Consider the following 21,188-nt stretch of genomic DNA (forward strand, 5'->3'; position numbering starts at 1 on the left):
GCCAGGGATTGAATCTGCAATCCAGGTACATTCTCTTGACCAGGAATCGAACCTGTGACCCTTCAGGCCAATGCTCTAATCACATAGCTTCATCAGCCAGGGCGGGGTCCACCTTTTAAGGATAATTCTAGTCAAGAATCCTGAATATGGTGATGTCAGTGTTTTAATAGGTGCTGGCCACCTGGGATGAGAACATCCAAGAAACTGCACAGAACACGAACCAAGCACCTGGAAATAGAGCACCTGGAAATAAGTCACTGCATTTTAATTCTCCCATGCTCTCTCCTCTGCCTCCCCCCCCACCCCGCCCTCAGAAATGGGTGTGACTGCTTGCATTCCCCCCTGGCAATCTCACCCCCACACCCAGATACATGCATACATTTTCTTTCCCTTTTTTTCTTTCTCCCCTCTCACCTGTTTTCTGGCTTGCCTGATTTGCTTCTCCAGTTCCTCAGGTATCATTTTACCTCTAAGAGACACAGATTTGAGACGTCCAGTTATGTTTAGCAGTGAACACATACTGGTACTGCTTTTTTAAAAGTAGGAATTTCCCCCTCCACCCACCAGGTTCCCGGATCCTGTCCCCATTACCTTCCATCTGTTTCCACAAAGCAGATATTCTCTGTACCAATCCCAAGAAAGGAGGCTGCCTTCTTCATGGAGTAATGACACTGAATTAAAGGGGAAAAGGGAAGAAAGAGACATGAATTCGTGGCATGAAAAAACTATTGCTTATTATCTAAATGGGTGTAAGTGATATGGCTGAGCACAATTTTTAAAACATTACTGCATAAAAGAAAAAGAAAGTATTAATTTAATTGAGCCCCTAACTGCAGTGGTTGAGAACACTGACTTTGATTGGAGTCAGAGAAAACAGGTTTAATTACAAGTTTTCCCAGTTATAGCTATAAAAGCTTAAACAAATAATGTACACTCACTAAACCTCAATTTGCAAATCTGTAAAATGGGCATGTCGATGCCTACTCCATCTTTGTCATAGAATTCAATGGGTTAATATATATAAAGGGATCAGCACAGAGCCTGGCATATGGAACACACTTGGTGGCTGGAGGCTGTTTTCCATAACATTGAGGAAAGTTTCTCTTGATGCTACTAAAACTCAGTAGCAAGAGAATCTAGTCCACTGCTAACTCAAAACCCTCCAGGAGTGAGCAAGACTCTGTCTCAAAAGTTATAATCCCAGATCACAGAAGAGTTTCATGATTTTCAACAGCAAACAATGGGTTATAAATACTGATTGGACACTTGACCAGTCTGGTTTAATATTCTATGGGCTTCATGTAGTAGGCAGAAAAGGTGCAATAATCTAAAGCATTAGTCTCATTTAATATTCAATGTAAGGCTGAAGTTAGACATACTAGAATGTGGCTAAAATCATAACAAAATTAATAATAATCTATAGACAGATTACTTTATGCAGCCCTGACATGAATGAGTCTAATGGCTCTGGAATTAGGTCTCATCTACTTCTTATTGGAGATAGTAGAATATGCTTTAGATTACTGCACCTTTTCCGCCTACTACATGAAGCCCGTAGATAATTAGCATTCAAACATTGGAGATGTCAGTCTTCATACATTAATGTGGACAGGTGGTCAATTAATTCTTTTTCAAGCCAGAAAAATTAAGTTGCTAACAGACATTATTGTACCCAAAAAACCTTAGTAATTTAATTTGTAGGTATGAATACATTAAGAGTAGTCATGCCTTCACACTTATCTTGATATATCCCCTCAAATGTGGTAATTTTCTTCTTTTGAAAAGGGAGTTTTATTGAAAGCTCTTAAAAAAAAAAATCTCTAAAAATAAATGCAGAGGTAACACCATCAGGAAAAATGAAACCACCCTAAATAATTAATTTCCAAATGTCAAATAGAACCTGTCCAAAATGCCTGTAGGTTGCATTCATTTCAGGTGGTTACAAAAACATATACATATTGAGGAGCCATGACTTATATGAAAAGGTAATTAATTCTCTACTTGCTACATCAGCCCACCATCGCAAAGGTGACAAAGGGAAGGCCAATTATTTCTCATGAAAGACTCGGGCTCTAGCAACCAAACAGCTATTGATTTCATAGTGATATCTGCCAAATAAGGAAAACCACATTGTTTTGCCCTTGGAAATAGCAAAATATCCCCAACTAATAGATCTGCTAAATAAAACACTGGTTATCAGAATAAGAATAGCCTCAGCGGAGCTATCTTTGGGTACTTCAGGGCTAAATATAGTCTGATGTCCATCTCAAATGCAGAGGGACAGATTAAACGCGGTCTGCAAAACTGAAGTCTGAGCATCTGAAAGCATCAGAGGAAGAAAAGAAAGAGGGCGATGCTTCAGACATGCTGAGCACTTTCAAGGAAAGGAAAACCTAGAAGGCTGAGCTCAGAGGGAAGAGCTGCATTTAGAAACAAGTGGTGGCCGCTCCCATCACTGGCAGGAGAGAAGTCGGCTGTTCTAAGACCCAATCCCCCTAGGTTTCATTCCTCTACAGCAGAAGCAAAAATCTCAGCGGGCGTTCACTGCTGTAAACTTAAAACAGCCAGTGCCTCCATGAAAGACAGACTGCACTGATCTTCCTTTCCGGTTCCAGCAAGGACTTTTCCCGTGACCTTGGGTTTCTCAATGAACCACTGTTTCCCCCTCCAGATGGTGTTCTGGATGCTTGGACTGCTTCTAGTGCTGCCCAGTTTGATGCTCAAACTGGCTCCGGGTGGCGGGGAGAGCAAGGGCCGTGAATGCTATATTCGAGGGAAGAAAGAAAAGTATGTCTCGGAGAGCACACACTGGTTCAGTGCCCAAAGCAGCGGAGCCGGAGGCCAGGCGGACTGATCTGCGCTCTGCAGGGCATCCTCAGAGCACCTGCTTGCCTGTGGAGAACACCTGCAGTCACATCCAACCCGCGGTCAAGACCAGGAGGCAGGGCCAGGGATAGGGAGAGTGAAGGAGGCCCCTCGGGTGCAAAATCTAAGGCAGCACGACCTGTGACATGCACCCTAGCGTCTCACTCGCCTCACCCCTGCCTCCATCCTGCTAGAGAGGAACTAGCACAACTGATAGCTGACCTGGAAGCAATAGGAGTTTCTTTTCTCCCCTCACTCTTTAGTGGCAAATGAGCGCTACTTTATGTTGACTCCCCAAATGATTTGAATGACAAACCTAAGATTTCTACAAATTCAAGGAATTCATAGTTACCTGCTAATCAAGTCACACATTTATTACTTTTGTTATTTCCCCCCAAAGTCCCCTTCTCTCTGGTTTCTATTTAGCCTGGAGAGGCCACCTTGGATGTGCTCACGGTCTACAGGTCTCTGTCATGATCTTCCAGGTTTCCACCAACAGCTGTATTGTAGTCAGAACTGGAAGTTTGCAAAAAGGTCTCCAGTGGTGGGTACATACATTCTGCATATGATGGGCCAAGGCAGAGATGCAGTAATTACCCTGGGTCATCTCGGGCAGCATAAAAACTGGGAAAGTCAGGCCACCTAACAAGCAATATGGGAAAATAACTACGGGCCATAGGCCAACACCCAAAAGAAAACAAGGAAGCCCTTATCAAGTTTGGCTCAGTGGACAGAGTGTTGGCCAGCGGACTGAAGGGTCCCAGGTTCAATTCTGGTCAAGGGCACATGCCCCAGTTGCGGGCTCGGAGGCAGCTGATCAATGATTCTCTCATCATTGATGTTTTTATCTCTCTCTCCCTCTCCCTTCCTCTCTGAAATCAATAAAAATAGGTCTTTTTATAAAAGACAAAAGAAAATAGGGGAAGATAGCAAAAAGATTAACGTTGGGTTTAAGATCAATTAGGTCTTCTTTAATTCTTTATTTTTAACTAAATGATGAATTGATTTGTTGTAATAAATGGGGAAGGTGGTCATAAAATATGAATTAGGATAATGCAAATGCTATGAACTGAGTCTCTTTGGCAGAACAGGGAAAGGAACAAGCTACAGGGTGGAGTCTGGATGGATGGGGTGAGAATATATAGTCAGGGCTATACTGTGGTTGAAGTTATGGAATTTCTCTGTGGAATTCCCATTGTTATATCAAAATTCATGTGTGTAATCCCCAGCCCCCAGTGTGATGGTATTGGTTAAGACTGGGTGAGATTAATGGCCGTATAAGAATAGGCATGGAAATAGGAACTCAAATGCAGGCGAGACTTTGATTCCTGATATACTAGGGGACCTCAAACTGAGATACCAAGGGTTGGAACCCAAAGAGGAAAACTCTACTCCATAATAATCCCAAATAACCAAGTGTTTTCCCCAGATGCCCACATTCCCAAATATTCTTCTCTTGCTATAGAAACAATGTCTCATGAAGAAGGGCCTTGGGGTGGCTGAGTAAAGAATCGCAAACTAGGTGATGCCTCCCAACACCCAATACCCACTTCACACTTAGCGCTGAACTAACCAGAGCAAAGGGCAGCCAGGACAGGAGGAAAACGTGGGGGTCTCTGTCAGGGTTTCCTTCCATGGTGGACCTCTTTGTACAATGTCCTTTGTGATAATAAAGTCACTTTTGCTCTTGAAGGAAAAGAACAGATACAGGAAAGCCCAGTGGGAAATAACAGGGAATTTTCAGATTCTGCCAGCCTTGTGTATTGCATAGGAGACCTAAGGTTATTGCAAAAGGTACAGAAGCTACACTCTCCTGCCAGGGACATGGGGAAAAAGCAGCTGTGGATGGGCAGAGGCACCAGTGGAATCACACAAAAACAGAAAAGAAAAATAATAGTGTCTTCCAGATAAGACGGCACGTAAGCTGTGCCATCTATTCTAACCACATAATTAGAGTTGGATCATTCTCTTCCCACTAATAACAAGAGCAAACATTTTTTTCTATCTTCTATGTGCCAAATGCTACTTTTCATGCATTAACTCATTCAGTCTTTGCAACACTCCACTGACCGGTGACCATTAAGCTCATGTGGCTGTTGGGTTGCTTTAATGGCCCAAATTGTTTACTGCTCCTGTGTCTATACCCTTTCCCAGAAGGCTTTGCAGCAAATATCCTTAAGAGGCAGACTATTTTCTCACTTCTTGTATCTGGGTTCCTAGACATGACTTAGTTTGCCAAGAAAATGAGGGAGACATGACAAGGTGTCAGTTCTGAGCCTAGAACTCGAGAATCCCAGAGGGCTCCCATGCAGTTGTGTTCCTGCTACCACTGCCATGAGAACACACCTGCACTAGCCTGCTGGAGGGAGAGAGACAATGAAGCCGAGAGGACTCCCTGGAGTTATTCCAGCTAAACCGCTCCTAGATCAGTCATTGGCCAGCCAACCCCCAGACAGGTAAGGGAGCCCAGCAAGTGTAGCTGAACTGCCCAGCTATCCCAAGACTTGTAAACAAAAACCTGTATACTTCTATGCCACCGAGTTTGGGGGTAATTTTCTTAGATACAAGAGCTAACTGATATGCTCATTTTTGCAAATTTGGAAACCACAGAGTAGTTAATCACCTCATCCAAGGTCACTCAGAGAGTAAGTAGTAGAGACAAGAAATGAACCCAGACAGCCTACTTCAAAGCCATGTACCTATCCACCATCAGAGCCCCTACTGAAGTGGAGAGTAAAATGAGATAGGGGATTGTAGCAACATGCAGCGGTGTGTGTGTGTGTGTGTGTGTGTGTGTGTGTGTGTGTGTGTGAGAGAGAGAGAGAGAGAGAGAGAGAGAGAGAGAGAAGAGAGAGAGAGAGATTCATTTTACTCAATATATCCCTTTCTTCTTGGAAAGTCCTTGTGTTAGTCATTCAAAGCAATCAATTTTAAAAAGAAATGTGAGTAGATGACATAGTATCAACCATTTAACTTCTAATAAATGAGCTACTCAAAGAAGAGATTCACAGAGATAGCATGTTCAAATGAAATGTTATCTTTTTCTAAAGAAAATACTACAGACTATAAATTTTAAGTAAAGGTGATGCACAAAATTGGGTGGCCAATATCAAACCCATCAGAATTTCTTTTGGAATGAAATACGATGTTACACTTAGGCATATTAGTTACACAGAGAGGATAAAAGGAGTCCGTAGACAAACAAGCCCTGTTAAATAATGCATTCTCAGAAAATCTATATCTGATACCCAAAATCATTTTTTACCTCTGCAGATGTGAAAAGGATTAATCTTGGCAACCCAGACAGCCCCTTTTCCTTGATATCAGGACAATATTTGTATCGAGCTAAATTCATGGCATACATATTGGACACTGAGCCACCTGCAAAAACAAAAAAATTGCAATGGCATATTTATAGCATAAAGTTATAGCTCCCTAAGTGCTGACTTCAGTGGAAAGTATAAATGGCTGTGGCTGCTCTGGTCTAATGACAAATCACTGGGAAAGTCATTTAAACCCCACCCCACCCACCCCATTACTCTTACACACTTCCCAGTCTCTAATTCCTGCAGTTTCCAATCTCAGCAAAGTGAGAAGTTTTGGTCTATTCTCTCATTCCGGAATTTTTCCAAACTAAAGGTTTCAATCTATGAGTTCTGTATCTAACTCTCTGTCGTTAATAATATTCTTTCTGTCTGTCATCTAACAATACATGCCCACCTCAGCTTCCAAACAAACAAACAAGCAAAAAAAGAGGATTGCAGGATAAATAAAATGTGACTTAGGAATCTTCTCAGGTAAAATTGATTTAAAAACCTAAAAATCTTATGATAGCCCTTCCAACAACAGGTAAATTCATTTGTGTTAGATATAAATCCTAAATTGTAGCTATCTCATTTGTTTAACATTTATGTCATTTATTATTATGTAAAACTAGAGGCCCAATGCACAAAATTCATGCAAGAGTAGGCCTTCCTTCCCCGGCTGCTGGCACCAGCTTCCCTCTGGCACCCGGGACCGGGGCTTACCTCGCATCCCTGGCTTCGTCCGGAAGGATGTCCGGTCTAATTAGCATATTACTTTTTTATTATTATGGATATTATTGCTCTGGAGAAAGGCACAAGCTAGGGTCTCCCCAAATAGCATTATTAATATCCCACTTTTTGTGATCTGTAAATTTGCAAGGAGTTGTTCTTCATCTACCACATTAATCTATTTTTAGATGCTTCTAATAGAAGGGAGATGGCAATAACTAATTGTACTTACCTGGGTTAAATATTCCATCCCCTTCTTTCCAGCCAATAAATTCAATCATTTTCTTCAGAACTGCTTCTTCCACTAACAGAAACACTGGGGACACCTCATATGTATAACTAGATAGATATAAAAAATACTTCACTTCTATGACTAGAGTCAAACCATCCCTTCGGTGTCCCAAGAAATGCACAGAGTTTTATTAAACCAAGTAGCTGTCGAAATGTAGATAGATTCTTTGGAAATTTATTCATTGGATATAGAGAAGTATGCAGTCAGTGATAGTGCTAGTTGTGGTTAGATAATAGCGGGTGGTCTTAGGGATACGCTGGCTGCTGCAGCAGTCTTAATTTACAGAAAAGCTTCAATTTCATTGGGAGAGATGAAGGCAGTGCATCTCGATTCTTTGCATTAGTCATGAGCAGTGGCCATTAACTCTTTGGATGATGCTTTGGATGCTGGCTAAGGGAAAAACCATTGTCATTGTAACTAGGTTTTATTAGGTTATCACTGTGAGTACCCTAGCAGGCAGCTCTAGATATTCTACATGGCAATGACCCATCCTGGATGAGAGCTTCCTCTACTACACGCCTGTGTTTGTACAAATGTGAAGTGCTCTGTGGGACATCTCTCGTTATGGGATTTTACAGCAAAGCAATACCCAGACCATCTGCCATGAAGAATCTGCTGCTTCAGGCTAGAGGGCTGGAGTCAGAGAGCACTGCTAAGTTAGCCTCTTTAGGAATTTCCTCAGCATAAGTGAGCCACCTTCCCTAAAGTTAAACCCTTCCCTGTGGTGGTCTACACCTGATCACTGGCCCAGCTGGAGGCATAAAGGCCTGGCCACTGGGCCCAACTCTAGACCAATTTAAAGAGCCATTGTAGTTCCAGAGATCTCCCTGGGGTCAGTCTCTTGTCATTGCACCTGCATGTCAGCTTGACTCCTTTCTCTGCCCACTCAGCTTCCTCCCCTCAGTGTCACCCATGCTGATCCCACGGGTATTCCTTAGTAAACATCTTGCTCACTAAATTTCCTTTAGAGAAGCTTCCCAGGGAACTGAACCCGAGACAGTTACCATTGTGCAATGTCTGAGTCTCTTCTTTCTCCAGTTAACTTGAGAATGACTAAATATCTATAACCTCCCCCCTAACAGTTAAGTAATTGCATTAAATTGTATCTGAATATGTGTACTCTGAGTATATAAGCTAGACAGACACGTTCAGATTTATAGTCACAGAATTTAATGCGATTATTTTAACATCTGGCAGGGAAAATTTTGGGAGGAAGAAAAAAGAAGACATACTATGTATCACCTCCCTATGTGCCAAGCACTCTACAAGCACTCTAGATTCTATTTTTAAACCATCCTAGGAAACCAGTTTACACATATCAAAAATGTGGGGGGAAAGTATATATATTTATGTGTACCTAAAATATAAAGTGAAATAATTATTCACTTTTTTGTAAGAAAAAATTAATACTAGATTAAATACAAATTAAGACTAATACTTTAAAAACCTCTAAAGATTTCAGTTATAAGAGCTTAGCAAACCCAATACACACAAGGAAAGGCCCACAGAATTGTGCAATTTTACTCTCTTCTGACTTACCTAACATTTTTAACTCTTCTACACATTGTAATCCAGGGTCTTGCATTACTCTACCCAAAATTCTCTAACTGAAGTCACCAGTAGCAAACATGTTGCTAATCTAGAGGACATGTCTTAGTCTGTCTTAAATACTCAGCAACATGTGACTAGAGACCAGTGGTTCTCAACCTGTGGGTCGCAACCCCTTTGGCGGTCGAACGACCCTTTCACAGGGGTCGCCTAAGACCATCCTGCCTATCAGATATTTACATTACGATTCATAACAGTAGCAACATTACAGTTATGAAGTAGCAACGAAATAATTTTATGGTTGGGTCACAACATGAGGAACTGTATTTAAAGGGCCAGGAGGTTGAGAACCACTGCTTTAGACAATCTCCTCCAGGGCTTCCATGTTTCGTTGCCTGATTTTCTCCTTCTATCTCTCTATTGCAGGCTGATCCTCCTCCTCCTAACTGCTAAATACTATTATTGTAGATAGCCTCAAAGCCCAGTCACAAGCCCTCCTCTCTCCTCACTCTATACTCTGTCCCAAAGGCAGCATTTCTCTATCCCCTGGGTTGTTTGTATTTTTCAGTGTCTCCATCCTTCTCATTAAAATCATTTATAAACACACCCACAGAAATTCATATTTAATTGATCAGTTTTGGAGCCCAGGCCTCAATTTTGTAAAAAAAGTTCCAAGATTGATTCTAATGAGCAGAAAGGGTTGAGAATCACTGACTTAAGGAATCTCATCCTTGCCCAGTGTTTCAACTACCATCGTTCACCAATAACTCTTAAATTGATCCTTTTCATAGACATGAGAATTTTTAGTTCCATGTATCCCATCAGTACAATGAAGTGAGTTAGTTATGCAAATAATAATAATAATACTAATAATAAAACCTTGAAAGTATTTGCTTAGGAAGTTTTCAATATTCAGTATTTTTGGAAGTGTCAATGAAGTACTGATGGGGTGGTCATAATAATCTGGCCACTCCGTGTATATGCTGTTCCTTCTGTTTAGAACTCATCCCTCCCGTTTTCATCTTACTTTTTACTTACCCTTTATCTCTTAGCTATAACTTCCTCAGAGAAGACTTTCTAGAGTTCCCAACTAGAAAAAATTGGCCCATTTATATTTATAGCATCACGCCCACTTTACATGAGAATTGAAATTTTCGGTTAATTTGTATGCACGTTTTGATTAATTTGCATGGAGCATCTCTATCTCACTAGATATTTTGTTTCATGAAGGCAAAGTCAAGGTTTGTTTTTACTCAAAGTATCTCTCCAGCACTTAGCACAGACATAGCTTTTCATGCAGAATAAATTAAAAGTTGCTTCTTCATTTTCTCATTTGTTAAGTGGAGATAATGCCTGCTTTACCCTCTCACAGAACCACTATCAAATCAAACAGCTCTTTGAATACTACTGTCATAAGACTATTCCATTAGTTAGGATGACACTGCACCAATGAAATCATTAACTAGAAATTTACAAAATAAAATTTTCATCTACTTAAAAAACATCTCTAATCCACATCTGGTATAAATTTCCAGTATAATGATACTTACACACTTGGATTTAATGCTTCTGTCATAAATCGAGCCACCAAGGAGTAATAATCAAGTCCAGCATACAACTGGTTGAAAAATCTTGGATGGTCTGTAAATTTAAACAGAGTATTCATCTACACAGCAATAAAAAAGAAAACTCTACCAATACTGCATAGCAATAACATAAATGAATCTTTTAGACAATAAAAGCAGCTGGACACAAAAGAATATATACTGCATAACTGCACTTATGTGATATTCGATATCAGGCAAAGCTGATCTATGGAGATAGAAGTTAGAATTCTGGGTACCTTTGGGAAAGACATATTGATTAGAAAGGCGTGTCCAGAGTGTTGAGAATTGTTTTTATCTCTACCTTGGTGATGGTTATTTACATAGGCATATGTGCAAATTCATCCATATGAGAATGTAAGATCAATCCATTGTACTGAATGCAAATTACACCTCAATTTTAAAAGAGCATTCAAAACTTAATTATGCACAAAGGCAACAAATGTTAAAGACCCGTCTCCTAGCCCTTTCTCCTGAACAATGATACACTTCTGAGTAAAACCTGAGCCATCTTTTACAACCTTTGGTTTGCCTACTCCTTTCTTTCTACCACCCTGACTCAGATCAAAATCTTCAAGAATTGGGTTATTTGAACACTTTCTATACATGTATCAAATATCAAAGCCTGCTATCTTTATCCTCCAAAAATATTGATATTAACTTCTCCAAATGTACACACACTTCTCTCACCAGCAGGTTTCGCTTCGGGCTTCTAGCAGTGAGTGGCCTTTTTATTTTTCAGACTCGACCATTTTTCAGAGTGCAACTGGCATTATGTGGATGGAGTAGGACGTGACTCATCGTGCAGCTTACATAAACTTTCTGATTCAACTTTTTTCAAAGGCAAGTTGCCTTTAAGACTCAAACAACTTTAGTTCCAACTTTCTATTCTGCACTCCCCCCGCCCCCCCCATAAAAGGTTTCGTAAAGGTCCTTGGCTTTATACAATGTGAATATTCACACCAAACACCAGGGTAACTGGCTTGGCTGCCCAGCCTGACCAAGAACAATGGCACAGGTCTATTTCCAACTTTGAGTATTGGGGAACCATTTCAGTTAGTGACTTCTTGCTACAACTTCCAGTATTTGGTTTTTAGATTATTTTTCCTCTTTCAACTAGGGGTTCAATGAAAAACAAAAGTATCAAGAGAAAATGTCTTTTTAAAATAAAACATGGAAAACTTCCTTTAATCTGGCAAAGGAAACCAGACATAGCTGCACGTAATTTTAATAAGATTTGTTTTTTTGTGTTTTTTTTTGTTCTGTGTTAATTTATGATTGATTTCCATGGTAACGTTATGGGAAATATCTAGTAAGCTGAAAAATCTACTGCATTAAATGTCCTTCTACACTTCTGACATGCACTAGAATAATAAGATATGTATCTCGGCTTTTGAAATGCTAAGTGGGTTTTTGATACATACACCAGACTTTCCCAAGGGAATATAAACCAATTATTTTTAGCCAGAATTTTATGATATTCCTTCCACTACATTTAGTTCAGCGTCAGAATTCACACAGCATAATGCCTGCATGGTCTTAAGCACTAGATTACCTTTACATCGTACTGAGAAATGCATATTTTGGAAAATTATTCTCCTACTTTAAGAACTTGTTCCCTGGGTATATGTTAACAGTCAGCTGGAACAGTCTTCAGCACAAAACTGGCATGATGTTACTGCATTTACAAAGATCACAGTTGTTAAGCATTGTTGTGAAACCATCACAACATGAACTCACCATGTATAAGATTCATTTTTTATACCTTCCTAGAGGTTCTTATTTTTTGATCCTACTAGAGTTGATAAAATAATTTGGTAATTACCAACTGCCCAGAGTTAATAAGTATTTTCCAAATAAATCTATTCCTATTTATATTAAGGACTCATTCTTGAACATTTTTTTGTGTGCATATTCTAGGCCAGTGGTCGGCAAACTGGGGCTCTCGAGCAACATGCGGCTCTTTGTCCCCTTGAGTGTGGCTCTTCCACAAAATACCACGTGCGGGCGCACATGTACAGTGCGAATGAAACTTCGTGGCCCATGCGCAGAAGTCGGTATTTTGTGGAAGAGCCACACTCAAGGGGCCGAAGAGCCACATGTGGCTCACGAGCCGCAGTTTGCCGACCACTGTTCTAGGCCACTAAAATTTAAAATTCCTTACAAATTCTATAATCAAAGTATCATTTGCCAGTTTGGATCAACATAAGAAATGAGAAGTGGCAGTAATGGTATATGGGCTTAATTATAAGTGGGGAATGGGGATCACCAAGGAGTGGATAATAATTATATGTGACCATTAACACCAACAGTTTCAATTTCATTTTATTTTTGGCCCTTACCATAAATCTGTAATAAGGATTTAATGGACCATTTAAAAACTATCAGAACCACTATGTTTTGTTTTTGTTTTTAACGTATTTTTATTAATTTCAGAAATGAAGGAAGAAGAAGAGAGACAGAAACATCAATGATGAGAAAGAATCATGGATCAGCTGCCTCCTGCATGCCCCACACTGGGCATAGAGCCCACAGCCCGGGCATGTTCCATTGACTGGAATCGAAACCCAAACCCTCAGTCCTCAGGCAGGCACTCTATCCACTGAACCAAACTGGCTAGGGCAGAATCACTATGTTTTGATCCAGGTTTCTCATCCATAAACACTGTCATACTCAGCTTTACCATGAGGTAAATAAATCCTGAAGAACATGTACTTATTAGAGGTACTCATCAAGGAAGTAAATTCTTACTAGTTTTGACACTGTAGCGTATGACGTCCCGGCAGAGTTCCAACAGCCTGTGGTGCGGCTCTCCTGTGTCTCTCATCTCCAAATCAAGAAGCTGTTTCAGTTGTTCAGGAGGCTGCCATTCACAAACCTGGAGGGTTAGCAATAAAACAGTTAACTGAGCACCCATTGATAGCCAAGTATTGAACGAATATTAGAACTCTAACCTTATGAAGCTTCCAGACAAGTGGGAGAGACAGGGACTTAAGGTGCAACCACAGTTGAGCATGAAAAGAGCTATTACAATAATGCAGAAGTCATTAAACAAATGAGGGGCCTCACCTTAGATTTGGAAGGTCAAAAATGAACCAAGCAAAGTTTAGGGGCTGGGGTAGTTCAAGGGGCATTCTAGGTGGAAGTAATAGAAGTCACAAAGGCTGAAATACGAATAGAGGAGCCCAGGGCACATGGGAAGAATGAAGTATGTGTAGTGTGGCTAGAAGAGGCAGTTTGAGGAAGGGAGAGGCAAGAATTAAGGCTGAAATAACAAATTCCTGCTAACTAGTCTCTGTGCTTATATCCTTGCCTCATAGTCTACTAGCAATGTGGCATGGTCATTCCTCTGCTCAAATATTCCCAATGGGCCTCCGTATTCTTCCCAGGAAAACCAAAGTCCATACAATGACCTAAAATGATCCTGTATAATCTGCTTCCCCTGGTAGGGCTCCCCTTCTAGTTGCATCTAGCACTACTTTCCTCCTGGCTGACTCTGCCCTGCCAACCTGGCCTCCTTGCTGTTCTTCAGTGCACCGGGCATGCTCCCATCTTAGGTTCTCTGAACTGGTTGTGCCCTCCACCTGGAATGCTCCTCCTCCAAATATCCCTACAGCTAATTTCCTCACTGCTTTCAAAGCTCTACTCAAATGTCACTTTCTCAATGACAGCAATTCTGATTCCCTTATTAAAAATCACAAGCTGCACAATAACCCATCTCTACCAATCTCTCCTGACTTTTCTACTCATCATTTTTCTATAGCACGTATCACCATCCAATATTTATTATGTCCTATATAATCTCCATGGAAGCGGAGACATTGGTTTGTTTGTTCACTGGTCCCAAGTAAATGATGCAGAACCGGCTACCTAGGGGATGCTTAATAAAGATATGATGAATGAATAAATAAATGAATGAATAAAAAAATAAGCAAGACTCATATCATTATAGGCTTTATGTAGCATAAAGTGTGAACTTGGCACTAAGAAAGCCATTGGGATATTTTGGACGGGGGAATTATATCATCATATTTGTGTTTTGGATAATAGCTTTTGTTGCTATGTGGAGATTCCAAGTAAGATTGGAAATAAAGGTTACTGTAATAAATCAGGCCAGAAAAGGTGGCAGGCTGGATGAGGGTAGATACTATAAGAATGAAATATTTCTAGAGATATTTGAAATGCTAAATCAATAGAACTTAGAAATCAATTTCACAGTGAGGATGAGGGATAGGAATAATCAAGGATAATCCTGAGGTCTCTACCTTGCATGCATGCGTTGATGGTGGTGAGAGGGAGAAGCATCTGGTATGGGTGGGGATGATGAGTTTGGAGAATATTTAGTTTAAGGATTCTCAAGACATCCAAAGGGGTGTAGCAGTCGGTCTGAAGCTGCTGTGAAATATGAGGAAGAAAGGTTCAGGCTGTGTATACCGTGATAATCTACCGTGGTTGACACAGCTCAGAGAGAACCTACAGCGAAGAGGAAAAGATGCAGGATCTCACCTGAGTCATGCCAACATTCAAAAAGTGGGCAAAGGGAGAGAGGCTCCTGCGTGAGGTGGGGGACATGCTGAAGAAGCAGGGAGAATCCTAGAAGAGTTTAATGCTATTAACACAAAGAATGTTCTGAGAAGAAGAACATAGTCATCACTGTCAAATCCTAGTGAGAAGCCAAATTAGATAAAGACTGTGAAGTGCTCATGTGTGTTATCAACAAGGAGGTGTTCTTGGCAAGAGCAGTGTGACTTAGAGGTAGGAGTGGGGGCCAGATTGCTGTGAAGTGAGCGTGTAGGAGGTGAGGAGATAGAGGGAGGGAGGGGGGAGATAATTTTTTTAAAAGTTTGACTGTGGAGGGGAGGAGAGAGACAGAGGAATAGTCAGGAAGTGAGGAGACTAAGTGGTGGGAGGTTGTGGGAAACAGGAGGAAATACCAAGTTGTCCAAGAGGTATGAAATTAACCTCTGATGTTAGGACTACAAGAGGCAGAGGTAAATCAAAAGTAACAGAAACAATAAGAAGAATTAAGTAGTGATACACACAACAACATGGATGAATCGCAAATACATTTTGCTGAGGGAAAATAGCAAGACTCAAAAGGCTACGTGTGATATGATTCCAACTATCTGACATTTTGGAAAAGTCGAAAACTACAGGGACAAAAAACAGAATAATGGCTGCCGGGGTCTAGAGTTGAGGGGAGGGTTTGACTACAGAGGGGTATAAAGAAATTTTGGAGGTGATAGAACTATTCTATATCTTGATTGTGGTGATGGTTCCATTAATTTTCAAAACTCACAGAACAGTACACCAAAAAGAGTAAATTTTACTGAATGTAAATTATGACTCTTTTTTTTAAAGGTGGCTGAGAAAGTGTGTCTACCACAGAGGGTACTAGAAGTAATTATCTCACGAAGTGTGGGGTGTATAAGCAGGGCACCTTATTTTTAAAAAAATCTTAAATGTATTGGTGTGACATTGGTTAATAAAATTGTTTCAAGTGTACATTTATAATATACCTCATCTGTACACTGAGTTGTGTGCCTACCACCCAAAATCATCAAATATTCTTCCACCACCATATATTTGACCCCCTTTACCTTTTACTAACACCCACCCATCACCTTTTAATGGTACCCTGTTGGATCTCTAACAAAGTAGGCTAAGTTAGTGGCATAAAAACTTCACCCCCTCTCTCAACCCCAACATAGCTTTCTATCCACGTTCACATGGATAGTCTACACATCTGCTATATTGTGATTGACTTGTGTTTCCTTAATTGATAACTTAGGATCATAAGCCTACCCTTCTCCTCTTATCTCCTATTAGTTCCCTATAGGAACACTTTTTTTCTCGGCAAAATGGTCCCTTTACTATGTTAAACGCATCTTGTTTTTTGCAACTCTTTCCATATTTAACTTCCTGCTTTCTTCAACACAGAGGCTGACTTCTCTGCGCCCATCAAAATCTTACTTAACCTTCGCATTCCACATGAAAGGTCAAAGTGCCCACCCCTCTGTAAAATCCCCAAAGTCAGCCCCAGTCACAGAGCATTTATCACATTCTTATGGGACCCCCTGTTCTCTTTTCCAATGAAAACTTATTCTTCCAATTAGATTATAAATTCAGTTCAAAGCTGAACCTTTCTCTTATTTTTCTTTGTATTTCCCCGGGTTATATATAATGCCTTACCCATAACTAACACTCGGTTAATATTTAATGACTGAATAAAGGCCAATTTAAAAAAATCTTACCAGAGGAGCAGTGTGCTCCAAAGTAAAGCAGGTGCAAAATATTTCACAAGTACAGATAAGACCAGAAAATGGGCAATTATAAATATATAATCAGGAAATGTCAGTGATTTTGCCTTGAACATAGCCATTCAAAGTTCACAATTCATTTCAATCTATTTTGGTATTAGTTTTCCCAAATGCATGTGATCAAAAATTCAGAATACATTCCGCTTCACATTCAAAATGTTTTTTAAATGACTTTTATTTCCGACTAATAGAATTGGAATAAAAATCTCTCTATCTCTCCTATCTGTTGATCCATTTGTTGGTAACCCAATTCTGCTATAAATGGTGATCAATGTGAGAAAGGATAATTTGGGGATTTTATGAAACATAGAGAGGAGTAAGTAGTTAAAGGCACAGACTCTGAAGCCAGGCTGCCTGTGTTTCAGGGCCAGCTCTGACGCTTACTAGCATGTGATCTTAGGCAGAGTACTTAACCTCTCTGTGTCTCATTTTTTTCCTCATTTTTAAAATGTAGTTACTAAACAGTACCTGCCTCTTAGGGGTTTTTAAGGACTAAATGAACAAATACATATGGTGTAGTCCTTAGAACAGCATCTGGTACATCGTTAAGCACTCTTAAGAGTAGACATTATTAGTGGTGGTTCCCATATCGTTTTGAATCTGATTTTGAGCCCCAATTTGAAACCTAACATCAATACTTGGTACCTATCAGAAGTCAGGCTTAACAACCAAAGATTTCTAACCTAACCTCAGACAAACTCCTGTAAGGACCCTCAGATAAATTGTAAAACTTTTCACACCCTTTCTACCTTCTGCTTGGTTTTTATTAGCTACATAAAGAATGTGTATCAAAAAATGGAGAGCAAAGTGTGTTTTTTCACAGGGTGTATAAGTCTGACCATCAGGTTATTTATAGTCTATATTATTATCTAGAGCAGAAAGCTTCATCCATGTGCTTCATGGCCTTATATGCCTAAGTTCTGGAGTCCCAGACAATCTCCCAGCAAATGACTGTTAAGAGTTAATCCTTCCATGCCTGACCAGTGTGGTTCAGTAGTTGAGCATTGACCTATGAACCAGGAGGTCACAGTTCAATTCTCCTTCAGAGCACATGCCAGGGTTGTGGGCTTGATCCTCAGCAGGGGGTATGCAGGAGGCAGCAAATTGATCTCTCTCTCTCTCTCTCTCTCTCTCTCTCTCTCTCTCCCTTTCCTCTCTGAAATTAATTATACATATATGTAAACTAGAGGCCCAGTGCACAGATCGTGCACTGGTGGGGTCCTTCAGCCTGGCCTGTGGGGATTGGGCTGAAACTGACTCTCTGACATCCCCCAAGGGGTTCCAGATTGCGAGAAGGTACAGGCCAGGCAGAGGGACTCCACCGGTCACGATCGTGGCCGGGAAGGAACTGCAGGAGGGCTCTAGTGCGTGTCTGACCCATCTCGCCCAGTCCTGATCAACTGGACTCCAGCAGCAAGCTAACCTACCGGTTGGAGCGTCTGCCCCATGGTGGTCAGTGTGCGTCATAGCAACTAGTTAAATGATTGAACAGTAGGACACTTAGCATATTAGGATTTTATTACTTAGGATTTTTAAAATTATTTTTTAAATGCTAACCCTTCCAGGAAAGCAGATACGGGGTGGGGAAGACAAATGCAACTTTAGTATCTGGGCAGCCCCTTGAAACAAAGGTATAGAGGAAATTAAAATGTGCACTTGCCATTTCCCTTACATCTAGCCATCCAGATTTTGGCGGGGGGGTGGGGGGGGTGGGGGGGGGCGGGCGGGGATATCTTTCCTCATTCCTAGGATTGCTTATAGACTATTTTCTTTTACCTTCTCATTGACATCTGTTGCCTTTAAAACCACCTCTTCCAATATTAGCCTACAGGCCTCTTCAACAAACTTTTCTCCTGCCTTTGCATCTGTGGTGGGACCATTCAGTATGACCCCGTCCACGAGAACAGCGCTCTTCTTAGTTGAAACCATCTCTTGTTGACCAGTATCTCCTGGAAGCACACAAAAAACTGTGTATGAGAGATAATCTAAGTAGACCACAACAAAACACAGGGTAAAAAATGAGTCACCACCCCAGCTTCAAATGGCATGATTTATTTTAATACATTTGCAGCACTGACGCTGACAGTTTCTTATATGGTGCTCAAGAGTGGAGTTAGGGAAAGAAACCTCTATGTTCCATTTCTGTAGCATCTTGTTCAGCATCAGGGAGTGTGGATGAGCTCACATAATTAAAATTCAACTGATTTTACCCATTCTTACAAACACCTTTCAAAAGATCTTGGTAAACACAAAGGCCATGTCTATTGCATGAACACACCCTTTCTTGCAATTTCTTAAGGCTCTCCATATATTTTCTTTTAATAAGTCATCCCTAAAGTAGAAGAAACAATATTGCAGTGTCACTTTTCTTAACTTCACATTTTAAGCATATGTTTAAATGACCCTCTATATAGACAGTGCTTTGTCCCCCAAAGCGCACCCCCCCAAACCCCGCTTAAATCTCCTCAGCCATTTCCTACTGAAAGAAAATGTGAGGCATAATGGTTTGCATAAACCCATATTTAATGGCTTTAAACTTCTCAAGCTTGCAGTTGAGGCCCAGGCGGAAGGATGGAACAGGACATTTTTGGGACGACACAGCTGCTGGTCAGTGACTAACGGTTAAAAGTCAGCGTGGAAATTTATAGCTGAGAATAAAGGATCATCCTCCACAAAAATAACATTAACAACTGAATCCAGATATCCAATCAATATCTGCTACACATGTTGATTTGATTGTTTTTCTTTGTCTAAATAGTATCTCTCTCCTCCTTATAATGCTCATGTTCACTTAGTTGTGGAAATTGACAAAAACAAATTTTGTAAGTATTTCTCAGCCCAGCACCTAGCCCAGTGCCTTACGTATATTGTCTAAAACTGCCTTACGTATGCTGATGGCCTAACTGTATTTCAAATATTTTTATATTTATTGAGGGCTCTAAGAGTATTAACATGTATTATACGGTTGAGCTTGTCTTCTCCTCAACATTAAATGTTTTGATAAAGTCCTGAGGTTTATAAACTCTTTCATTCTATTGCTGCCAAACTCAAATAGTGTCCCTGGAGGTGGATGGAAATGTCACGGGAACATTCCCCTATTTGGGAAAGATGGGACCTGCAGCGAGAGATGAGTCTTTATCCTCACACTGAAGGCTGAACCATCCAGAGCTCCAACATTGAACTTTCGTTCCATCCCTCACATTCACTTATCTTTCACTTGAAAGGATGTATTTAACATGGTTTAGGGCTGAATGCTGAAGCAATAGAATTTCACTATTAGACGGAAATGCTTTACACCTAAAGGCACTTTCCTCCCCCCGATTTTAGGTCCTAAAAATAAACTGGAAAAGAGGACAATTATTCAGGAAACCCTGGTTATGTCAGTAGGCAGTGCTGTTATAAAGCACACAGAAAAAGTTAGTGATTTTTTTTACCTCATTAGTAGGATTGTGGGTTTTTATTGCCTAGGGAATAGCAGCCTCTCAGATGAGAGTCACTCTCCTCTCTGCCATCTCTCTTCTCTCTTCTCTTCTCTTCCCTTCTCTCTCTCTCTCTCTCTCTCTCTCTCTCTCTCTCTCTCTCTCTCTCTCTCTCTCTCACACACACACACACACACAAACACACACACTAAAAAATGTCAAACACCACTTGCAACTATTGAAATTGGAATTAAAATGATCTGTCTCCATAACAACCAATTAGAGAAATGCCCATAATTCAGACCACTATTAAGAAGGAAATACTATAAAAACTGGGTATAGATTATTCCTCTTTTCTTAATAGATATATTTCATTTCTACTGCCAAATGGCATCACGTGACTCTTCCTCCCCCTGCATTTTCCCAAATTGGAAAAGACCCTCTGGAGATTGTACAGTAGGTCACACTGTGACCTTTGGAGATGCAACCCTAGGACTTCCAATCTAACTACTAGAGTTATAGTGGTTAATAACAGTCTTTCAATTGAAGGAATCGTCCATGTAGCCAGAATATGACTTTTTATTACACACTTTCCTGAAACCATCAAATACTAGTCCAAACCACCATCAAATACTTACATTAGTGCAGCAGCCTCCCAACTGATCCCCCAACCTCCATGTATACCCTGCATGCCACGTGGATTAACTTCAACATGGTAGCTCCTATGTTCCTTTGAAAAGATCATTCAGATCACATGACGACTACTATACTCAAACCATCCAATGGCCATTTATCACATTAAACCAATGATCAAGTTCTTATAATGACCTCTATGCCTTCAATGAGCCACTTTCCCATTATCTCTTGGACCACAAACTTCATCTCTTATTTCTGTCCTCTAAGCTCATCACTTTGGCTTCTTCAATTTTCTTCGATTTTTTTTCTTAAACACCAGCTTCTCGGCAAGGCCTTCCTTGATAACCCTACTTAAAACTGCAACCACTTCTTCCCCCCCAGCGTCTCTTCTTTATTTGTTTCAGATTCTAACAAATGCTCTAAAGAAAATTACCTGAATGACTTGATAGACTACAGACAAGAAGTTACTT

General features: G+C 40.5%; 1 protein-coding gene across 1 annotated transcript in view; it reads right to left on the reverse strand.

Annotated features, from left to right (window-relative positions):
- GADL1 (glutamate decarboxylase like 1) overlaps positions 1-20,865 on the reverse strand; it is a 126,742-nt gene extending 105,877 nt beyond the window's left edge. The window contains exons 1-8 of the mRNA XM_036333842.1: positions 20,859-20,865; positions 18,440-18,612; positions 13,095-13,221; positions 10,290-10,380; positions 7,132-7,238; positions 6,131-6,246; positions 592-671; positions 415-469 (exon numbers count right to left, since the gene is read on the reverse strand). Coding sequence (XP_036189735.1) covers positions 415-469; positions 592-671; positions 6,131-6,246; positions 7,132-7,238; positions 10,290-10,380; positions 13,095-13,221; positions 18,440-18,592 — 729 coding nt within the window. The 5' untranslated portion in view covers positions 18,593-18,612; positions 20,859-20,865. The remainder of the gene's footprint in view (positions 1-414; positions 470-591; positions 672-6,130; positions 6,247-7,131; positions 7,239-10,289; positions 10,381-13,094; positions 13,222-18,439; positions 18,613-20,858) is intronic.
- Positions 20,866-21,188: the final 323 nt, after the last annotated feature.

This window comes from Myotis myotis, unplaced genomic scaffold (genome assembly GCF_014108235.1).
Source record: "Myotis myotis isolate mMyoMyo1 unplaced genomic scaffold, mMyoMyo1.p scaffold_m19_p_13, whole genome shotgun sequence".
In the NCBI taxonomy this organism is placed as follows: domain Eukaryota; kingdom Metazoa; phylum Chordata; class Mammalia; order Chiroptera; family Vespertilionidae; genus Myotis; species Myotis myotis.